Consider the following 16,710-nt stretch of genomic DNA (forward strand, 5'->3'; position numbering starts at 1 on the left):
TAGCAGTGTCATTACTCTGATCACTGCTCCCGATGACAGGTGCTGTGATCAGTGACACTTGTCACTAGGCAGAATGGGGAGATGCTGTTTACATCAGCATCTCCCCGTTCGTCCTCTCCGTGAGGCAATTGCAGGTATCCCCACGGCGATCGAGTCCGCAGGACACGTGACCCGACTCACGGAGCTCCCGGCCGGCGCGCGCACCACCGGCAGCGCGCACGCAATGGCACGGCATGGAATTCAAGTGGGTGTACCTGTAAGTCCATTTGCCCAGCTGTGCCATTCTGCCGACGTACATCGGCGTGTGCCAGTCGGGAAGGGGATAATCAGATATGCTGCAGGCTTTATAGCAAGTTTGTAAAAGTGTGATGTAAGAATGGTCTATAGTGTTCTGCAGCCACCAAGGTTTAAACTTTAATTCTCCATTCATCATTTGACAATGTAATATCCCACTATCAAAAATTGCCAGATTTTTCTATAGTATAGTAAATAACAAAGAAATGTATGAATTTCATCAATGCCTATCACAAAAGTATACGTTAAATTCTGCTGTCATGCATTCTTCAGCAAGAATTTACTTTGCATGCTTGCATATATTTTGTGCCTTTAAAAGTTCTTGTTTGGCCTTACAAATCTCACAAAAGCACTGCAGTCATGGTTCCTTCAGTCATATATTGTCTTTGCAACTCCAGCTTTTTTTTGTTAAAACTTAATTCTATCCAAATTGTATTTTTCAATTTTTGTACGAGTTCAACCCTCTCTGATTTTAATACAGTAAAATGTGCTTATATTTCTGGAGTGATTGCTTATCGTTTTCTATTCTTCTGCAGAGTAGGGACGCCAAAAAAAAAAAGAATGGGGTTTGCACCTTGGCACATGCTGTCCACCTATCATGTACTCTGCATTGTTTTGACCAAACTGAAATATTCCAATTAAAAGAGAAGTATGTTTTTTTTTCATACTTACCCAGGTGGATGCATGCGACTAGCTGTCGCCCGGCGCCTCTACACTGAGAACCGAGCAAATGTACACTGCCGATCGCTCGGTTCTCAGTTTCCCAAGCAGAGAGCTGGTGACTGTCAGTGGAGGGGGTGGTGGAGGGGGTAGTAGTGGCTGGCTCAAGCTCTAAGTAGCTCGCTAAAAGGCTGGGCTGGGTGTCGGTCCAGGGATCTAGGAGTATCCCGACTTTATGGTCGTGACTAAGGATGGGCTTGAGCTCGTTCGCACACCCCACGCGCAGAGCCCACCAGGTAGTTGGCACGGCGCTGCGCTAATCACAGGCAGTGAGACATTTCCCGATCTCTGCAGCTGCACATCCGGAAAATGACTTCCTGGCGGGCTCTGCACGTAGGCTGTGCGAACACGCTGGAGTCCATCCTTAGTCGTGATGACACCTGAGCCTGCACCAACTCTGTGACATCAGCAGAGAGCGGACTTCAGCCCGTTCTCTGCTGAAAACGAGTCACAGGAGTGTAAAGCTGACTGCACTTCTGTGATCCACAGGAGAAGTACAGCCAAACAAGCTTTGGCTGTACTTCTCCTTTAAGGTTGCATTCTCAGTTGGACTCAGTTTCTTTGGTTGTTTTGCAGGCTGTTTTCTTTTTGTTTGTTTGTTTTTCTGTATTTGTACAGGCATTTTGCAGGCATCTGAGGCATTTATTAAAATACTTTTTAGTCAATGGAAAGCTAGTTATTAGGAAATAAAAAGGATTGATGAAGACATTTTCAAGCTTATTTTGTTTAGGCATGTTCGCCTGTTTTTCAGGCTCTCTCATTGAAGACTATTGCGGACAAAAATGCTTATGTACAAGCTTCAAGTGACATTATGCTTAGGTATTATGCCTCTTTTGGCCCCTTACAGCCACCAGTACACAGCAGCCACAGTACACATAAATGTGAACTCACTGAAGTGGGTCTTCTTCTGTGGAACAGCATATATTCATACAGTGCCTTGCAAAAATATTCACCCCCTTGGCTTTTTACCTATTCTGTTACATTACAGCCTTTAGTACAATGTTTTTTTAATCAGAATTATATGTGATAGATCAGAACACAATAGTCTAAGTTGGTGAAGTAAAATTAGAAAAATATATACATAAAACTATTTTTCAGAAATAAAAAAATGATAATTGGCATGTGCATATGTATTCACCCCCTTTGTTATGAAGCCCATAAAAACCTCTGCTGCCACCAATTGCCTTCAGAAGTCACATAATAAGTGAAATGATGTCCACCTGTGCACAATCTAAGTGTCATATGATCTGTCATTACATACACACACCTTTTTGAAAGGCCCCAGAGGCTGCTACACCTAAGCAAAAGGCACCACTAACCAAACACTGCCCTCCAAACAAGTAAGGGACAATGTTGTTGAGAAGTACAAGTCAGGGTTAGGTTATAAAAAAATATCCAAATCTTTGATAATTCCTAGGAGCACCATCAAATCTATCATAACCAAATGGAAAGAACATAGCACAACAGCAAACCTGCCAAGAGATGGCTGCACACCAAAACTCACGAACCGGGCAAGGAGGGCAGTAATCAGGGAGGCAACATAGAAACCGAAGGTAACTCTGGAGGAGCTGCAGAGTTCCACAGCAGAGACTGGAATATCTGTATATAGGACGACAATAAGCCATATGTTCCATAGAGTTGGGCTTTATGGCAGAGTGGACAGAAGAAAGCCATTACTTTCAGCAAAAAAACAAAATGGCATGTTTGCGAAAAAGGCATGTGGGAGACTCCTAAAATGTATGAAGGAAGGTGCTCTGGTCTGATGAGACTAAAATTTAACTTTTTGGCCATCAAAGAAAACGCTATGTCTGACGCAAACCCAACACATCACATCACCCAAAGAACACCATCCCCACAGTGAAACATGATGGTGGCAGCATCATGCTGTGGGGATGTTTTTCAGCAGTCAGGATTGGCAAACTGGTCAGAGTTGGGTTAAAGATGGATGGTTTCTAAATACAGGGATATTCTTGAGCAAAACCTGTACCACTCTGTGTGCGATTTGAGGCTAGGACGGAGGTTAACCTTCTAGTCAAAGCCCAGACCTCAATCCAATAGAAAATCTGTGGTCAGACTTAAAGATTGCTGTTCACAAGCGCAAACTATCCAACTTGAAGGAGCTGGAGCAGTTTTGCAAGGGGGAATGGGCAAAAATCCTAGTGGCAAGATTTGGCAAGCTCATAGAGACTTATCCAAAGCGACTTGGAGCTGTGATAGCTGTAAAAGGTGGCTCTACAAAGTATTGACTTTAGGGGGGAGAATAGTTATGCACATTGACTTTTTCTGTTATTTTGTCCTATTTGTTGTTTGCTTCACAATAAAAAAAAAAAAACATCTTCAAAGTTGTGGGCATGTTCTGTAAATGAAATGATGCAAATCCTCAAACAATCTATGTTAATTCCAAGTTGTGAGGCAACAAAACATGAAAAATGCCAAGGGGGGCGAATACCTTTGCAAGGCACTGTACAGAACCCAGCACAGAGACTGGGTTCTCACAGAAAGCCCCTAGTCTCATACCAATGATTGAGAATCGGAAGGCTCGGTTTCCAACCTCCTGATCACTGTAATGTCCTTTGAATGGCAGTGATCAGTCACTGTACAGACCACTCTTGTTTTGTTTTTTCTCCTCTGAATGGAGATAAAATATTGTATTTCTTTCTTTCTGCCAGAGAGAACTGTAAACAAACAAAAGTGTGGTAAAAAAATAAACAAAAAAATAAGATAAAATAGCTAGATCAGGGTTTGATCTATGTCAGGGTTTGGGTTAGGGTCAAGGTCAGGATCAAAGGTCAATGTCAGAGTCAAAGGGCAAAGGTGAGGGTCAGTGTATTTTAGGCAGGATTTTTTTTTAAAAAGCATTCTTTAAATTACTATCAGTGTCAGTTAGTTTTTTAGCGTGTTGTATGTAAGATAAAGCAAAATGCACACCATTGTTTCTGGGCCCTACTACAGGTACAAACAACAAAGAATATACACATATGTGCTATCGTCAGGAGCAGGAGAATTCATTTGGGGTTGTTCTTTGGCAGTAGGCTATGGTAATAGCAAGAAATATTCAGCTAAATTAAAAAATATATTATTTTTTTTTACTATTTTGGGCCAGTTTTCCTTTGATACTAAAAAAAAAACCAGGAGATATCTATTACCATTTGCCACCAAATGAAAGCCCGATTTGACAAGGTATAATTCACCTGGATACGGTAAGTAGTTGCAATGATATGTACAGTTTTACTAACTCATGTCAAAATTGCAAAACTGTGTTCAGGCCTTAGGATTTGTTTTACCCTCCATCATGAAAGGGTTAAGCATTCAGCTGTGTGAAGGCAATGCTTGCCCTAGGATGCACAGGTGTTCTGTGCTTCCACATGCAGTCAGTCACATTCATGTCAACTAGGACGCAACAGCTGCACGGGCACAGCAGCTGCTCCCAATTTGACTTCTTGCATGAGGAAGCATGGAACACATGTGCATCCTTTGCAGGCAAACATGGCCCTCACACATTTGTATGCTTAAGTGTACCTGTGTGATCAAGACCTTACCGGGCACAACTAAAAATCAGGTGATTTTATATGTTGAGTGTTTTTGGAGCTTCGACTTCCAAAACACGCACGTGTGAATGGGTCCTTAGGCTCAACCCTCCAGTAGAATATATACTTCATTCACACTTTAACCTTTCTACTGCCAGCCTCTTTTGGATACGTGAATAGTGTGGCAATACAAGGGGAAAAAGTTATATCCTAGCAATCCAGTTTTGAAATATACTCTGTTACTTACTATGAATAGCCATTACTGCGGCCTTTAAGGTAACCAGTGTCAGCAGTTGTTTCCAATGTCTGTAATGATTATTTAATAGACTGTGCTCCTTTACCAAAGTTATTCTGAATTATACATAAAAGAGTTAACACATTCTTCTCTTTTCAGAATTGTATGCCTTCAATTATATTCCCTTTTAAGATGTTATTCAAGAATATTTCAGAAGGAATAGAAATGACAAAAAAAACTATTTCCACAATCAGTTTAGAGATATGCCACTTTAAATGTGCTTTGAAAATTATAATGGCCTAACCATTTTTTGTTATTATAACTAGCTCTAACAACTGTATACTATAAATATAGTATATGATATACTGCATAGATATTTTAGAAAGTGCATTGCCAAACTCCAACCTGCCTCAGTTCGAAGAAACAGCTCCAGATTTCAAATCTCTTATGCCCTGTACACACGACAGGTTTGGCCCTCGGAATAAACTCTGAAGGTTTTTCCGACGGAATTCCGCTCAAGCTGTCTTGCATACACACGGTCACACCAAATTCTGACTGTCCAGAACGCGGTGACGTACAACTCGTAGGACAGGACTAGAAAACGGAGGTTCAATAGCCAGTAGCCAATAGCTTCCGTCTCGTACTTGCTTCAGAGCATGCGTCGTTTTTGGAAAAGCATACAGACAAGTGGTTTTTCTGATAGTAATTTGTTCCGTCATAAAAATATAGAACATGTTCTCTATCTAAGTCCATCTGAATTTTCGAAACAGAAAAAGTCCAATGGGGCATACACACGGTCGGAATATACGATGAAAAGCTCCCATCGGACTCTTTCTGTCGGAAATTCCCCTCGTGTGTACATGGCATAAGGGTAAAGAGCAGTGTTAATTTTGGCAGCAAGTTTCGATTTAGTTTTAGTCTAATGCCCCGTACACACGAGTGGAAATTCCGCCAGCAAAAGTCCGATGAGACCTTTTGGTCGGAAATTGTGACCGTGTCTATGCTCCATCGGACTTTTGCTGGCGGAATTCCAGCCAGCAAAAGATTGGAAGCATGTTCTCTATTTTTCGGTCAGAAAAAGTTCTGTCTGTACCAATTCCAATGTGCAAAATTCCTGCACATGCTCAGAAACAATTCGACCCATGCTCGGAAGCATTGAACTTCATTTCCTCGGCTCGTCATAGTGTTGTACGTCACCGCGTTCTTGACGGTCGAAAGTTCAGAGAACTTTTGTGTGACCGTGTGTGTATGCAAACCAAGCTTGAGCGAAATTCCATCGGAATCCAAGATCTTTCTGACGGAAATTCCGCTCGTGTGCACAGGGCATTAGTCTTAAGACTAAAATGGCATTTTAGTTTTATTCCCATTTTAGTCTTCTGCAATTGTTTTAGTTTTAGTCGTATTTAGTTGACTAAATCTCCAGTACATTTTGACTAAATCTCATTTAGTCATCTAAAATTGAATGGGTGTTAAAATTAAATTAAATTGCAATGCATTAGTTAACATTTCTCTACAATTTCCAAACTCATTATATACTGCTGGAGTGAAAAATCTCATATGTTATTATTTTTGGGTTAGAGGTATGAACATGCATTACAGACCAATGTTAATTTTGAAGTCAAATTTCAATTTAGTTTTAGTCTTGTGCCCCGTACAACACGGTCGGATTTTCCGACGGAAAATGTGTGATAGGACCTTGTTGTCGGAAATTCTGACTGTGTGTAGGCTCCATCACACATTTTCCATCGGATTTTCCGACACACAAAGTTTGAGAGCAGGCTATAAAATTTTCCGACAACAAAATTCGTTGCGTGTGCACAAATCCGACACACAAAGTGCCACGCATGCTCAGAATAAATAAAGAGATGAAAGCTATTGGCTACTGCCCCGTTTATAGTCCCGATGTACGTGTTTTACGTCACCGCGTTCAGAATGATCGGATTTTCCGACAACTTTGTGTGACCGTGTGTATGCAAGACAAGTTTGAGCCAACATCCGTTGGAAAAAATCCTAGGATTTTGTTGTCGGAATGTCCGATCAATGTCCGACCGTGTGTAATGTCATTTTACTTTTAGTCATATTTTAGTCATCTCAGTTTTTTTAGTTTTAGTCGTATTTTAGTCAGCTAAAATAGTATTCATTTAGTCGACTAAAATGTTTTGGTCATTTTAGTTGACTAAATTAACACTGGTAAAGAGGGTAGTTGGTATTAGCATGGCTCTGGCCATATGGCTATATGTCATCAAATAAGACAGAGCTTAGTCAGGTCTGTGTAGCAGTTGACAGGCTGCCCAAATATACACATAGCCTGAGTATGGCTGGATAATATAGAATTATATTATTCCACTAAATGTGACATTATACTACTTAAATATTAGTATAGTGGTATATTTACTATATCATCCAGTAGCACTTTATACAGCCAGTAGCATTGGTGCCTACGCAAACTATTGACGCCTAAGCACTATCATGTGGGTGGGCATGTGTATTCTTATGCAAATACCAGCATTCAGAAAGTCTATCTATGAGTTTGATTTTAGGGGCTCTAGTATAACATTGAGTAGGTGATTAGGACTAGCAAAGTAGGAACAGACATTTTACTGTGCTAAACTTTGTGTACTTAGTATCATGTGATTACAGGTTAACTTGAATAATCTTTGCAGTAGGAACAATTTACTCCTCAATACAATAGCTATAAACTGGTACAGTAAAGCAGTAAGTAGCTATGACGGTAAATATGGAGAAACAAAGATTATTTGATAGGTACTGTATACTTTTGCTACATAATTTTATATAATTTAATTTTACATGTATTTATGAATGTATTTGTAGCAAGATCCCGGGTCCCCTTTGGTCTAATGAGAACCTCCAGAGTTAGGGACAGCTGACATCCTTCTGTGTAGAGTGAGTTACAAGGCATGGTGGGTGGAATGCAAGGTAGATTCGTGGGCACCAGACACTTCTTGAATGCAAAGAAATGTATTTTCTCTTGAACAGAACTGTGGGAGAGAGGGTTTAGGGCCAGGACACCCTTTAGTAGTTGCAATGGTAGCAGACTCCAAGGGAAAGGCACCCTACAGGACACCACGTCTGCATATGTAGGATTGCTGTCTCCTATGGCACAGTCTTATAACAGTTTCTAACAGAAGTTGTAACAAACTTCTGTACTTCCTCTACAATCATTTCTTGTAGATCTTCACTCCACTGAGCTCCCAGTCTCTCTCACTAGACTTGCTGATCCACTGCCAATGGATCTCCTGAGCTCTTCCAACCTTCTCACTGAGCATCTTCCTCAAGCGTCACACCCCCTTCCCTGCTGGGTCCCTAGATTGGCACTCACAGGTAGTCCTCAAGCGTCACCCCACTGGCCTGCTCGGTCCCTGGCTTGGCACACAAGGCTGCTCTGCAAGTGTCACTTCCTCTGGCTGGGTCCCTGGCTTGACACCTGCTGAAGTTTCCCAATTCTTCACCGTCCCCGGTTGGTTAGAATACTGCTCCGCTACTTGCTTAAGCTACTCATTGTGGTCCCTGGTAATAAAGTGGATGGTCCGTTAGTGGCGACAGCTTCCCTTTTACCTCCGACCAAGACAGGTTCTCCGGCCAGCAGGACCGTCACTTCTGTTGGGACTGCAAGCCGCAGTCCCAACCCTATGCTGCTCTCTTGCTTCTGGATAGGCTCTCAGACAGCATAGCAGCCAGATGTCCCCAGGATAGGCCTCAGGCTCTGGCCTAGCAGCACGGTGCAGCACAACACACATCCACCCAGACAGCTGTCCAGGTGGCACAGAACAGCGATCACCTGACCTCACCCAAATAAATAGGCCCTCCCAGCAGGCCAAGGGACCCAAGAAGATCCCTGCCCATTGGCTGAGATACCCCATCTATTCCTAATCTGTCCATGCAATACCCTTGTCTTAGCTAATGTCACCAGATACCCAGCCATCTAGTGACAGAAGAGAGATGTGCAGCAATTCCAGAATTAGGGTGGAATCAATTGATCTCCTATCAATTGGCCAAGGCAACTATACTTGGCAGGTAAATTTACTAGCAACCCTGCCTAACCATCAGGGTGCTACATATTTATTCATATAAAATGCAATGTGAATGTTAAGGGTATTTCTTTTTTCTATTAGTAGGACACAATTTAAGGGAAAATCTTTCAAATAATATAATCCACAGCAATAAAGACAACTTTTATAGGTTAAATACAGCAGGTTTGATTGCTGTTATTATTCCACCCTTTTATGGTGATACCAAGTTGCAATTGAGCGGACATACCCCCATCATGTACACAGACAGCATTTAAACACCTTGCAGATGTTCAAACCTTACCCCTCCCTATCCAAAACTAAAAAGTTGCATTGACGTTTGTAGTCTTTCACTTTGTAACATTTATAAATATTATTCCCCTGACATCTGCTTAGAATGGAGAGGCATGGTTTCTTTCTTGGAGTGTATTTCCAACACTTTCTTAGTTTTTTTGGATTATGAAGGGAGCAAATGGCTTCTTTATATACCTGGATATAATAAATGGCCTGTTATTAGTTGTCTGGTAGGGGTTCTTGTTACTCTATATTGTTTTTCTTATGTTTATAAGCTGCCCTAATAGATATTTCATGAGTTTACTACCAAAGAATGTAACTTCTTGCTGGCAACTGATTCGTCTTCAGCATGCTAAAATCAGGGCCATGCTAATGAGATGACTGTCAACATTTTAAAATATATGCATTAAATCTCTGCAATACATGCACATGTCCCAGGGTTATATCCATTTAAAGACCCTGCAAGAACAAAAAATACACGTTGATCCTAGCAAAAATTCACCTAGGTCCTATTTTTCCACTGTGTATGAATTTTCTTGTCTGAATTCAGAAATTGTATTAGCTTTGCCCAGTTGTCTTGTGCTACACCAGAGGATCCCTCCCATTATCACCACAGCATATGGTGTAATTGCATTGCAGTTCAAGAGAGGAACTAGGGGAGCTGGTTAGATTCATTGAAATTACAGATGCAGGGTGAACAGAACCAGCTGTTAATTTCTTACAGGATCAATAGGTATTTGCTTCGGTCAATTAAAAAAAACACTTCCTATGGTATATTTAACTGACCAAAAGGGACAACGTTTTTCATACACTTTGCACCTCTCCATAGCAAAGGGATTTAACTGCCCCTTTAGATCAGGCCTAAGTCTGTATAGAGAGAATTCAATCAATCATATGTAGTAAAAAATCCTGTTATGCTAATCCAGTAATTTCCTTAATTTAAATCATTGACCCAAAACAAATAAGCAAAACTACACTCTGATTTGACTTGCTGCACACTTTAAGACAGTCAGACAGCTACCATTTTCTGTAGCCAGTATAGGTTGCTTACTTAATTCCCACTGGTTTCCTTTAAGTGCAATAACCCCGAACAGCCAATCAGAGTTCATCTTGTATTGCTCTGATTATAGCAAAGTGTTTTCTGATTGGTTGCAATGCACTGTATTGGACAGAGGGTGTAAAAAAATGCAAGATCTCATTATGATTACCACAGAAAAAACCTGATATATCTGATCTGACTACAGTAAACTGGTTGTTATACCTGTCTAATTCCTTTTAAAAAATCCCTTTTGTTCTTTCTGTTAACACATTTGTGGAAACTTTTCATCTCTGTAGGATGAATGTGAAGGAGACTTAGCTGAAGCCATGCCAGCTTTGAAAGCTGCAATATCGGCTCTTGACACACTGAACCCTTCTGATATTACACTTGTGAAAGCTATGCAGCATCCTCCAGCCCCTGTGAAGCTGGTCATGGAAAGCATCTGTGTGATGAAAGGTATAAGGCCCGAGAGGAAGCCTGACCCAACTGGAACAGGTGAGAATGTCTGTGCTACATAATAATGTGTGTGCTACATAATAAGATTTATTCTCATTGCTTTCATTGATATTTCTTCATAGAAGACTACAACTAAAACACCACCAAATGCTATAATCAATAAATACAGATCAACACAGTTGAGTACTGTTTATGATCCCAGGCAATTTGAATCGTGGGCAAAATCGCAGCGAGTCTGCCCGCGATTCCAAATTGCAGCAAAATGCAGGATGCGTTTGCGATGCCATTACTTCTTAATGGCACCCCAATCGCGGTGCAATTTTTCTCGTTATAAATCACGATGCAATCGCAGCAAAATTGGGCATCAGCATTGTTTATCACATGACAATTGCAATCGGGGTGCCACTAGGAAGTAATACATCACAAACGCGTCCCACATTTTGCCGCTATTTGTAATCGCGTGCAGAATCGCAGCACTTCTGTCTGGGATTCAAATCACCTAAGAGTGAATGGAGCCTAATGCCCTGTACACACGGTTGGACTTTCCGATGGAATATGTGCGATCGGAGCTTGTTGTCGGAAATTCCGACCGTGTGTGGGCTTTTTCCATCGGAATTTTCCGACACACAAAGTTTGAGAGCAGGCTATAAAATTTTCCGACCACAAAATCCATTTGCGTAAATTCCGACCGTGTGTGGACAATTCCGATGCACAAAGTGCCACGCATGCTCAGAATAAATTAAGAGACGAAAGCTATTGGCTACTGCCCCGTTTATAGTCCTGACGTATGTGTTCAGAACGATCGGATTTTCCAACAACTTTGTGTGACCGTGTGTATGCAAAACAAGTTTGAGCCAACATCCGTCGGAAAAAATCCATTGATTTTGTTGTCGGAATGTCCGATCGTGTGTACAGGGCATTACAGTTACTTTTTCAGCAGAATCTTTTAACGTGTCCCATTCTTTTTAGTTCAAACAGTACTGATACACAAAGATTTAGCAACTGGTTAAGAAAAAAATCTGCAAAGGCAACAAACTCTGGGAAAAAAGCACACGCACACACAAGGCAATACAATATAAGTCAGTCAGGGTAAGGAGTAGAGAGGAGGGCTATAAAGGTGAGAATGGTCATAAAATTGGTTTATAGTGGTTTCAAAGGCTGAGGTCCACATTTAGTCTGTCATCTCTTGTACCAAACAAAATTATCATTCGTAGTTCAATGCAGGGGACACCCCCGAAAAGCTTTTCCTGAAAATGTACGTGTTAGCATTGTGATATGGGGATTGGTTAGCACAGGTGGTAGATGCATTTTTAGTGATGTTGATGCCAGTCCAAACTGTGTTTTAACGGCTTGTCCGGTATTTTTTCCCTTTATTTTCTTCTGGTGATCTTGTTTGTAACACAACATCCTGTCCTAGGCCGACAAGGCTTATGCCGCGTACACACGAGCGGACTTTACAGCAGACTTTGCCCGGCGGACGGGATTTCGTCGGAAAATTTGATCGTGTGTGGGCTCCAGCGGACTTTGTTTGCGCAAAAGTTGGACGGACTTAGATTTGAAACATGTTTTAAATCTATCCGACGGACTCGAGTCCAGTCGAAAAGTCCGCTCGTCTGTATGCTAGTTCGACGGACAAAAAGCCACACTAGGGCAGCTATTGGCTACTGGCTATGAACTTCCTTATTTTAGTCCGGTCGTACGTCATCACGTACAAATTCGACGGACTTTGGTTGATTGTGTGTAGGCAAGTCCGTTCATTCAGAAAGTCAGTCGTAAAGTCCATTGAAAAGTCCGCCGGGCAAAGTCTGCCGTAAAGTCCGCTCATGTGTACGCGGCATTAGTATACAGTATGTATGGAAAAGTAGCAGTATCTTCACCCTAGGCTGTTAGCTCCTGATTTGGACTACAAACCCCTTCCCCTCTTATCTTGCTACATAGCAGGATGTGTTCTGTAAGCCACAGAAGAGAACTGAGAAGGATGATATTGTTTGAGATTTCAGTTCTGTGTACAGGAAGTTACAAAGACTCCAGATTTCTGGCAGGATCAGTAGATATTTTTTAACTTGCAGAACAGATACTTAGCCTGAAAAAGAAAACTAATGCAGACACCACGTGACATTTTTGTTCTTGAGATTGTGTTGTATGTGTTTTTTTAGGTGTGTTCATTTGCATGCCACATTTTTCATTATATTTTTCTGTTTGTATTAGGCAAAATGGTGGAAGACTTCTGGGGTCCTTCAAAAAAAATACTTGGAGACATGAAGTTTCTGGATAGTTTAAAAGCGTTTGATAAAGACAACATTGATCCTGCCTGTATGAAAAAGATCCGTGAGAAATTTATCAATAATGAAGACTTTCAGCCATCTGTCATTAAGAATGTGTCATCAGCTTGTGAAGGTTTGTGCAAGTGGGTCAGAGCTTTGGAGGTGTACGATCGTGTGGCAAAAGTAGTTGCTCCTAAACGTGAACGTCTTAAAGAAGCTGAGGCTAAGCTGGCTGTACAGATGGAACAGCTGAACATCAAGCGAGCTGAACTAAAGGCTGTGGAAGACCGCCTGCAAGCTTTAAATGATGATTTCAATGCCATGAATAACAAGAAGGAAGAACTGGAAAAGAATATTGAAATCTGTTCTCAGAAACTGGTCCGTGCTGAGAAACTCATCAGTGGACTTGGTGGAGAGAAAGACAGGTGGACTGAAGCTGCACGACTCCTAGGGAATAAGTACATAAATCTTACTGGAGATGTCCTTCTATCTTCGGGAACTGTGGCCTATCTAGGTGCTTTCACTGTAGATTATCGTCAAAAGTGTCAAAGTCAATGGCATGTATTGTGCAAAGAAAAGAAAATACCCTGCTCAAATGACTTTAGCTTGAGTAACACCCTGGGCGAGCCTGTTAAAATCCGTGCTTGGCAGATAGCTGGTCTCCCAGTGGATTTTTTTTCAATAGACAATGGAATTATTGTTTCAAATTCAAGAAGATGGGCTTTAATGATTGATCCTCAAGGGCAAGCTAACAAGTGGATAAAGAATATGGAGAAAACCAACAAACTCTCTGTCATCAAGTTGTCAGATTCAACATACACAAGAACATTGGAGAATGCAATACAGTTTGGGTATCCTGTTTTAATTGAAAATATTGGGGAAGAAATAGATGCCATTTTGGAGCCTTTGCTTTTAAAACAAACTTTTAAACAGCAAGGGGTTGACTATATTCGTCTTGGTGAAAATATTATAGAATACTCAAAAGACTTTAGGCTTTACATGACCACTCGATTAAGAAACCCGCATTATCTCCCAGAGGTGGCTGTGAAGGTGTGTCTTCTCAACTTCATGATTACCCCTTTAGGTCTTCAGGACCAACTTCTTGGCATTGTAGCTGCAAAAGAAAAGCCTGAACTAGAAGAAAAAAAGAATCAACTAATTATTGAAAGTGCAGCCAACAAAAAGCAGCTAAAGGAGATAGAAGACAAAATATTGGAGGTACTGTCATCTTCAAAAGGAAACATATTAGAAGACGAGACTGCTATCAAAGTTTTGTCCTCCTCAAAACTGCTTTCTGAAGAAATTTCAGAGAAACAGCAAATTGCTTCTGCCACTGAAAAGGAAATTGATGAGACCCGAATGGGATACAAACCTGTTGCTATTCATTCATCCATTGTATTTTTCTGCATTTCTGATCTGGCCAACATTGAGCCAATGTACCAATATTCACTTACCTGGTTCATTAACCTTTATGTTCACTCACTTGCTCATAGTGAAAGGAGTGAATACTTAAACACCAGAATATCAAATATTATCCAACATTTTACTCAAAGCATTTATAAGAATGTCTGCAGGTCCTTGTTTGAAAAAGATAAGCTTCTGTTTTCTCTTCTTCTTACCATTGGCATAATGAAAGGAGAAGATAAAATAGATGATGAAGTATGGCGCTTCCTCTTGACTGGTGGAGTAGCACTTGACAACCCTTACCCAAACCCAGTTCCCCAGTGGTTGTCTGATAAATCCTGGGCAGAAATTGTTCGAGCATCTAACCTTCAACCACTTACTGGCTTTATGGATCATTTTAAAAACCATATTTCAAAATGGAAGATGATTTATGACTCCTTTAAACCTCATGAAGAAATATTTCCAGATGAATGGCAAGAATTGACAGGATTAAGTCGCATGGTGATACTCAGATGCCTAAGACCTGACAAAATGGTTCCAGCAATACAAGAATTCATTGCAGAAAATATGAGCAAAGCTTATATTGAGCCACCAACATTCGATCTTACAGGAAGTTATAATGATTCTAACTGTTGTGCTCCATTGATTTTTGTGCTATCTCCTGGTGCTGATCCTATGGCAGGTAAAACATTTTACATCATTACTTGTTTAGGTAAATTTATAATAGCGTATCCTAATGCAGTTTTTGGCTGACTTATTCACATTCTCTGATTTGTGTAGGATTTTTATACCTTTAACAGTGCAAAAGGCCAGCAAATATTAAAAATATCAAAATAAATAAATGTGTACAAGTTTATTTGCTTCCTGCCCACAATCTGAAAATAATGCTCAACCCCTACCTTATGCTAATGGAATGATAAGCAACACTCCATTTTAGAACTAGAAATCTGCAACAGTGCTACCTCTCACTTCTGAAAGTACATTGTCTCTGATGGCTCTGTTGAATAATCAGTAACCACTCTGAATAGTTCCATATTATGTGATCTGATACATTTATGTACAAGCAAGCATGTCAGCTCAGCTGTTAAGGTGCATCACAGAACGCCACTTTGACAGCAGCAGCCAGAAGACTAAAGCCATTAAAGTGTCATTTAGACTGTAAAACAAATAGTTAAAGAATTCTAGACAAATTAACTGACACATACTAATATGTATTCATGCCATGTGATGGAGAGAAACTTCTGATGACAATACAGTTAAAGGTATTTTTTAAACAAAAAAAATCACATTCAATAATAATTAGGGTATATATAGTTCATTACATAACATAATCATTCATGCCTAAATAGTAAACACATAACACAATGAGTTTATCCAGTATATGCCCCTTAAAGAGAATTAATGGTTATCCTGTAATTATCTTAAAGTGTATGTACAGCCAAAATGTTTTCTTTTTTTTTTTTTCGTTTCAGTTATGTAGCACACCACTCATAAGAGCTGCTGAGTTAGGGTTCCCCACTGCTGCACAGCAAGTCACTTAGCATTTCCTTCATTCACTCCAACACAGAAAATCAGTCCTTGGCTTATTTTGTTGTTTTATTAACCACTTAAGGACCAGCCTTGTTTTGGATTGTAGGTGTTTACATGTTTCAAACAGGTTTTTTTGCTAGAAAATTACTTAGAACCCCCAAACATTATAGATTTTTTTTTCTAACACTCTAGAGAATAAAATGGCGGTCAATGCAATACTTTTTTTCGCACCGTATTTGCGCAGCAGTCTTATAAGCGCACTTTTTTTGGAAAAAATTCACTTTTTGAATAAAAAAACAAGACAACTGTAAAATTAGCCCAATTTTTTTTTTATATTGTGAAATATAATGTTACGCCAAGTAAATTGATACCCAGCATGTCACGCTTCAAAATTGCGCCTGCTCATGGAATGGCATCAAACTTTTACCCTTAAAAATCTCCATAGGCGATGTTTAAAAAATTCTACATGTTGCATGTTTTGAGCTACAGAGGAGGTCTAGGGCTAGATTTATTGCTCTCACTCTACCGGTCGCGGCGATACCTCACATGTGTGGTTTGACCACTGTTTTCATATGTGGGTGCTACTCATGTATGCGTTCGCTTCTGCGCACAAGCTCGTCAGGACGGGGCGCTTTAAAAAAAATTTTTTTTTTCTTATTTATTTTACTTTATTTTATTTATTTTTCACTGTTTTTAAAAAAAAAAAAATTGGATCACTTTTATTCATATTACAAGGAATGTGAACATCCCTTGTAATAGAAAAAAGCATGACAGGTCCTCTTAAATATGAGATCTGGGATCAAAAAGTCCTCAGATCTCATATTTGGACTTAAATGCAAAAAAAAAAAAAAAAATAATAATTTTAATTTGAAAAAATGACAACAAAAAAATATGCCTTTAAAACGTATGGGCGGAGCTG

The 16,710-nt window shown here is 40.2% G+C and overlaps 1 protein-coding gene across 2 annotated transcripts in view; it reads left to right on the forward strand.

The window, feature by feature from the left end:
• DNAH3 (dynein axonemal heavy chain 3) overlaps nt 1-16,710 on the forward strand; it is an 827,768-nt gene that overhangs the window by 730,897 nt on the left and 80,161 nt on the right. For both annotated transcript variants that reach the window (XM_073591059.1, XM_073591058.1), the window contains exons 51-52: nt 10,434-10,632; nt 12,802-14,943. In XM_073591059.1, the coding sequence (XP_073447160.1) occupies nt 10,434-10,632; nt 12,802-14,943 (2,341 nt within the window). The remainder of the gene's footprint in view (nt 1-10,433; nt 10,633-12,801; nt 14,944-16,710) is intronic.

This window comes from Aquarana catesbeiana, linkage group LG06 (genome assembly GCF_042186555.1).
Source record: "Aquarana catesbeiana isolate 2022-GZ linkage group LG06, ASM4218655v1, whole genome shotgun sequence".
NCBI classification, from domain to species: domain Eukaryota; kingdom Metazoa; phylum Chordata; class Amphibia; order Anura; family Ranidae; genus Aquarana; species Aquarana catesbeiana.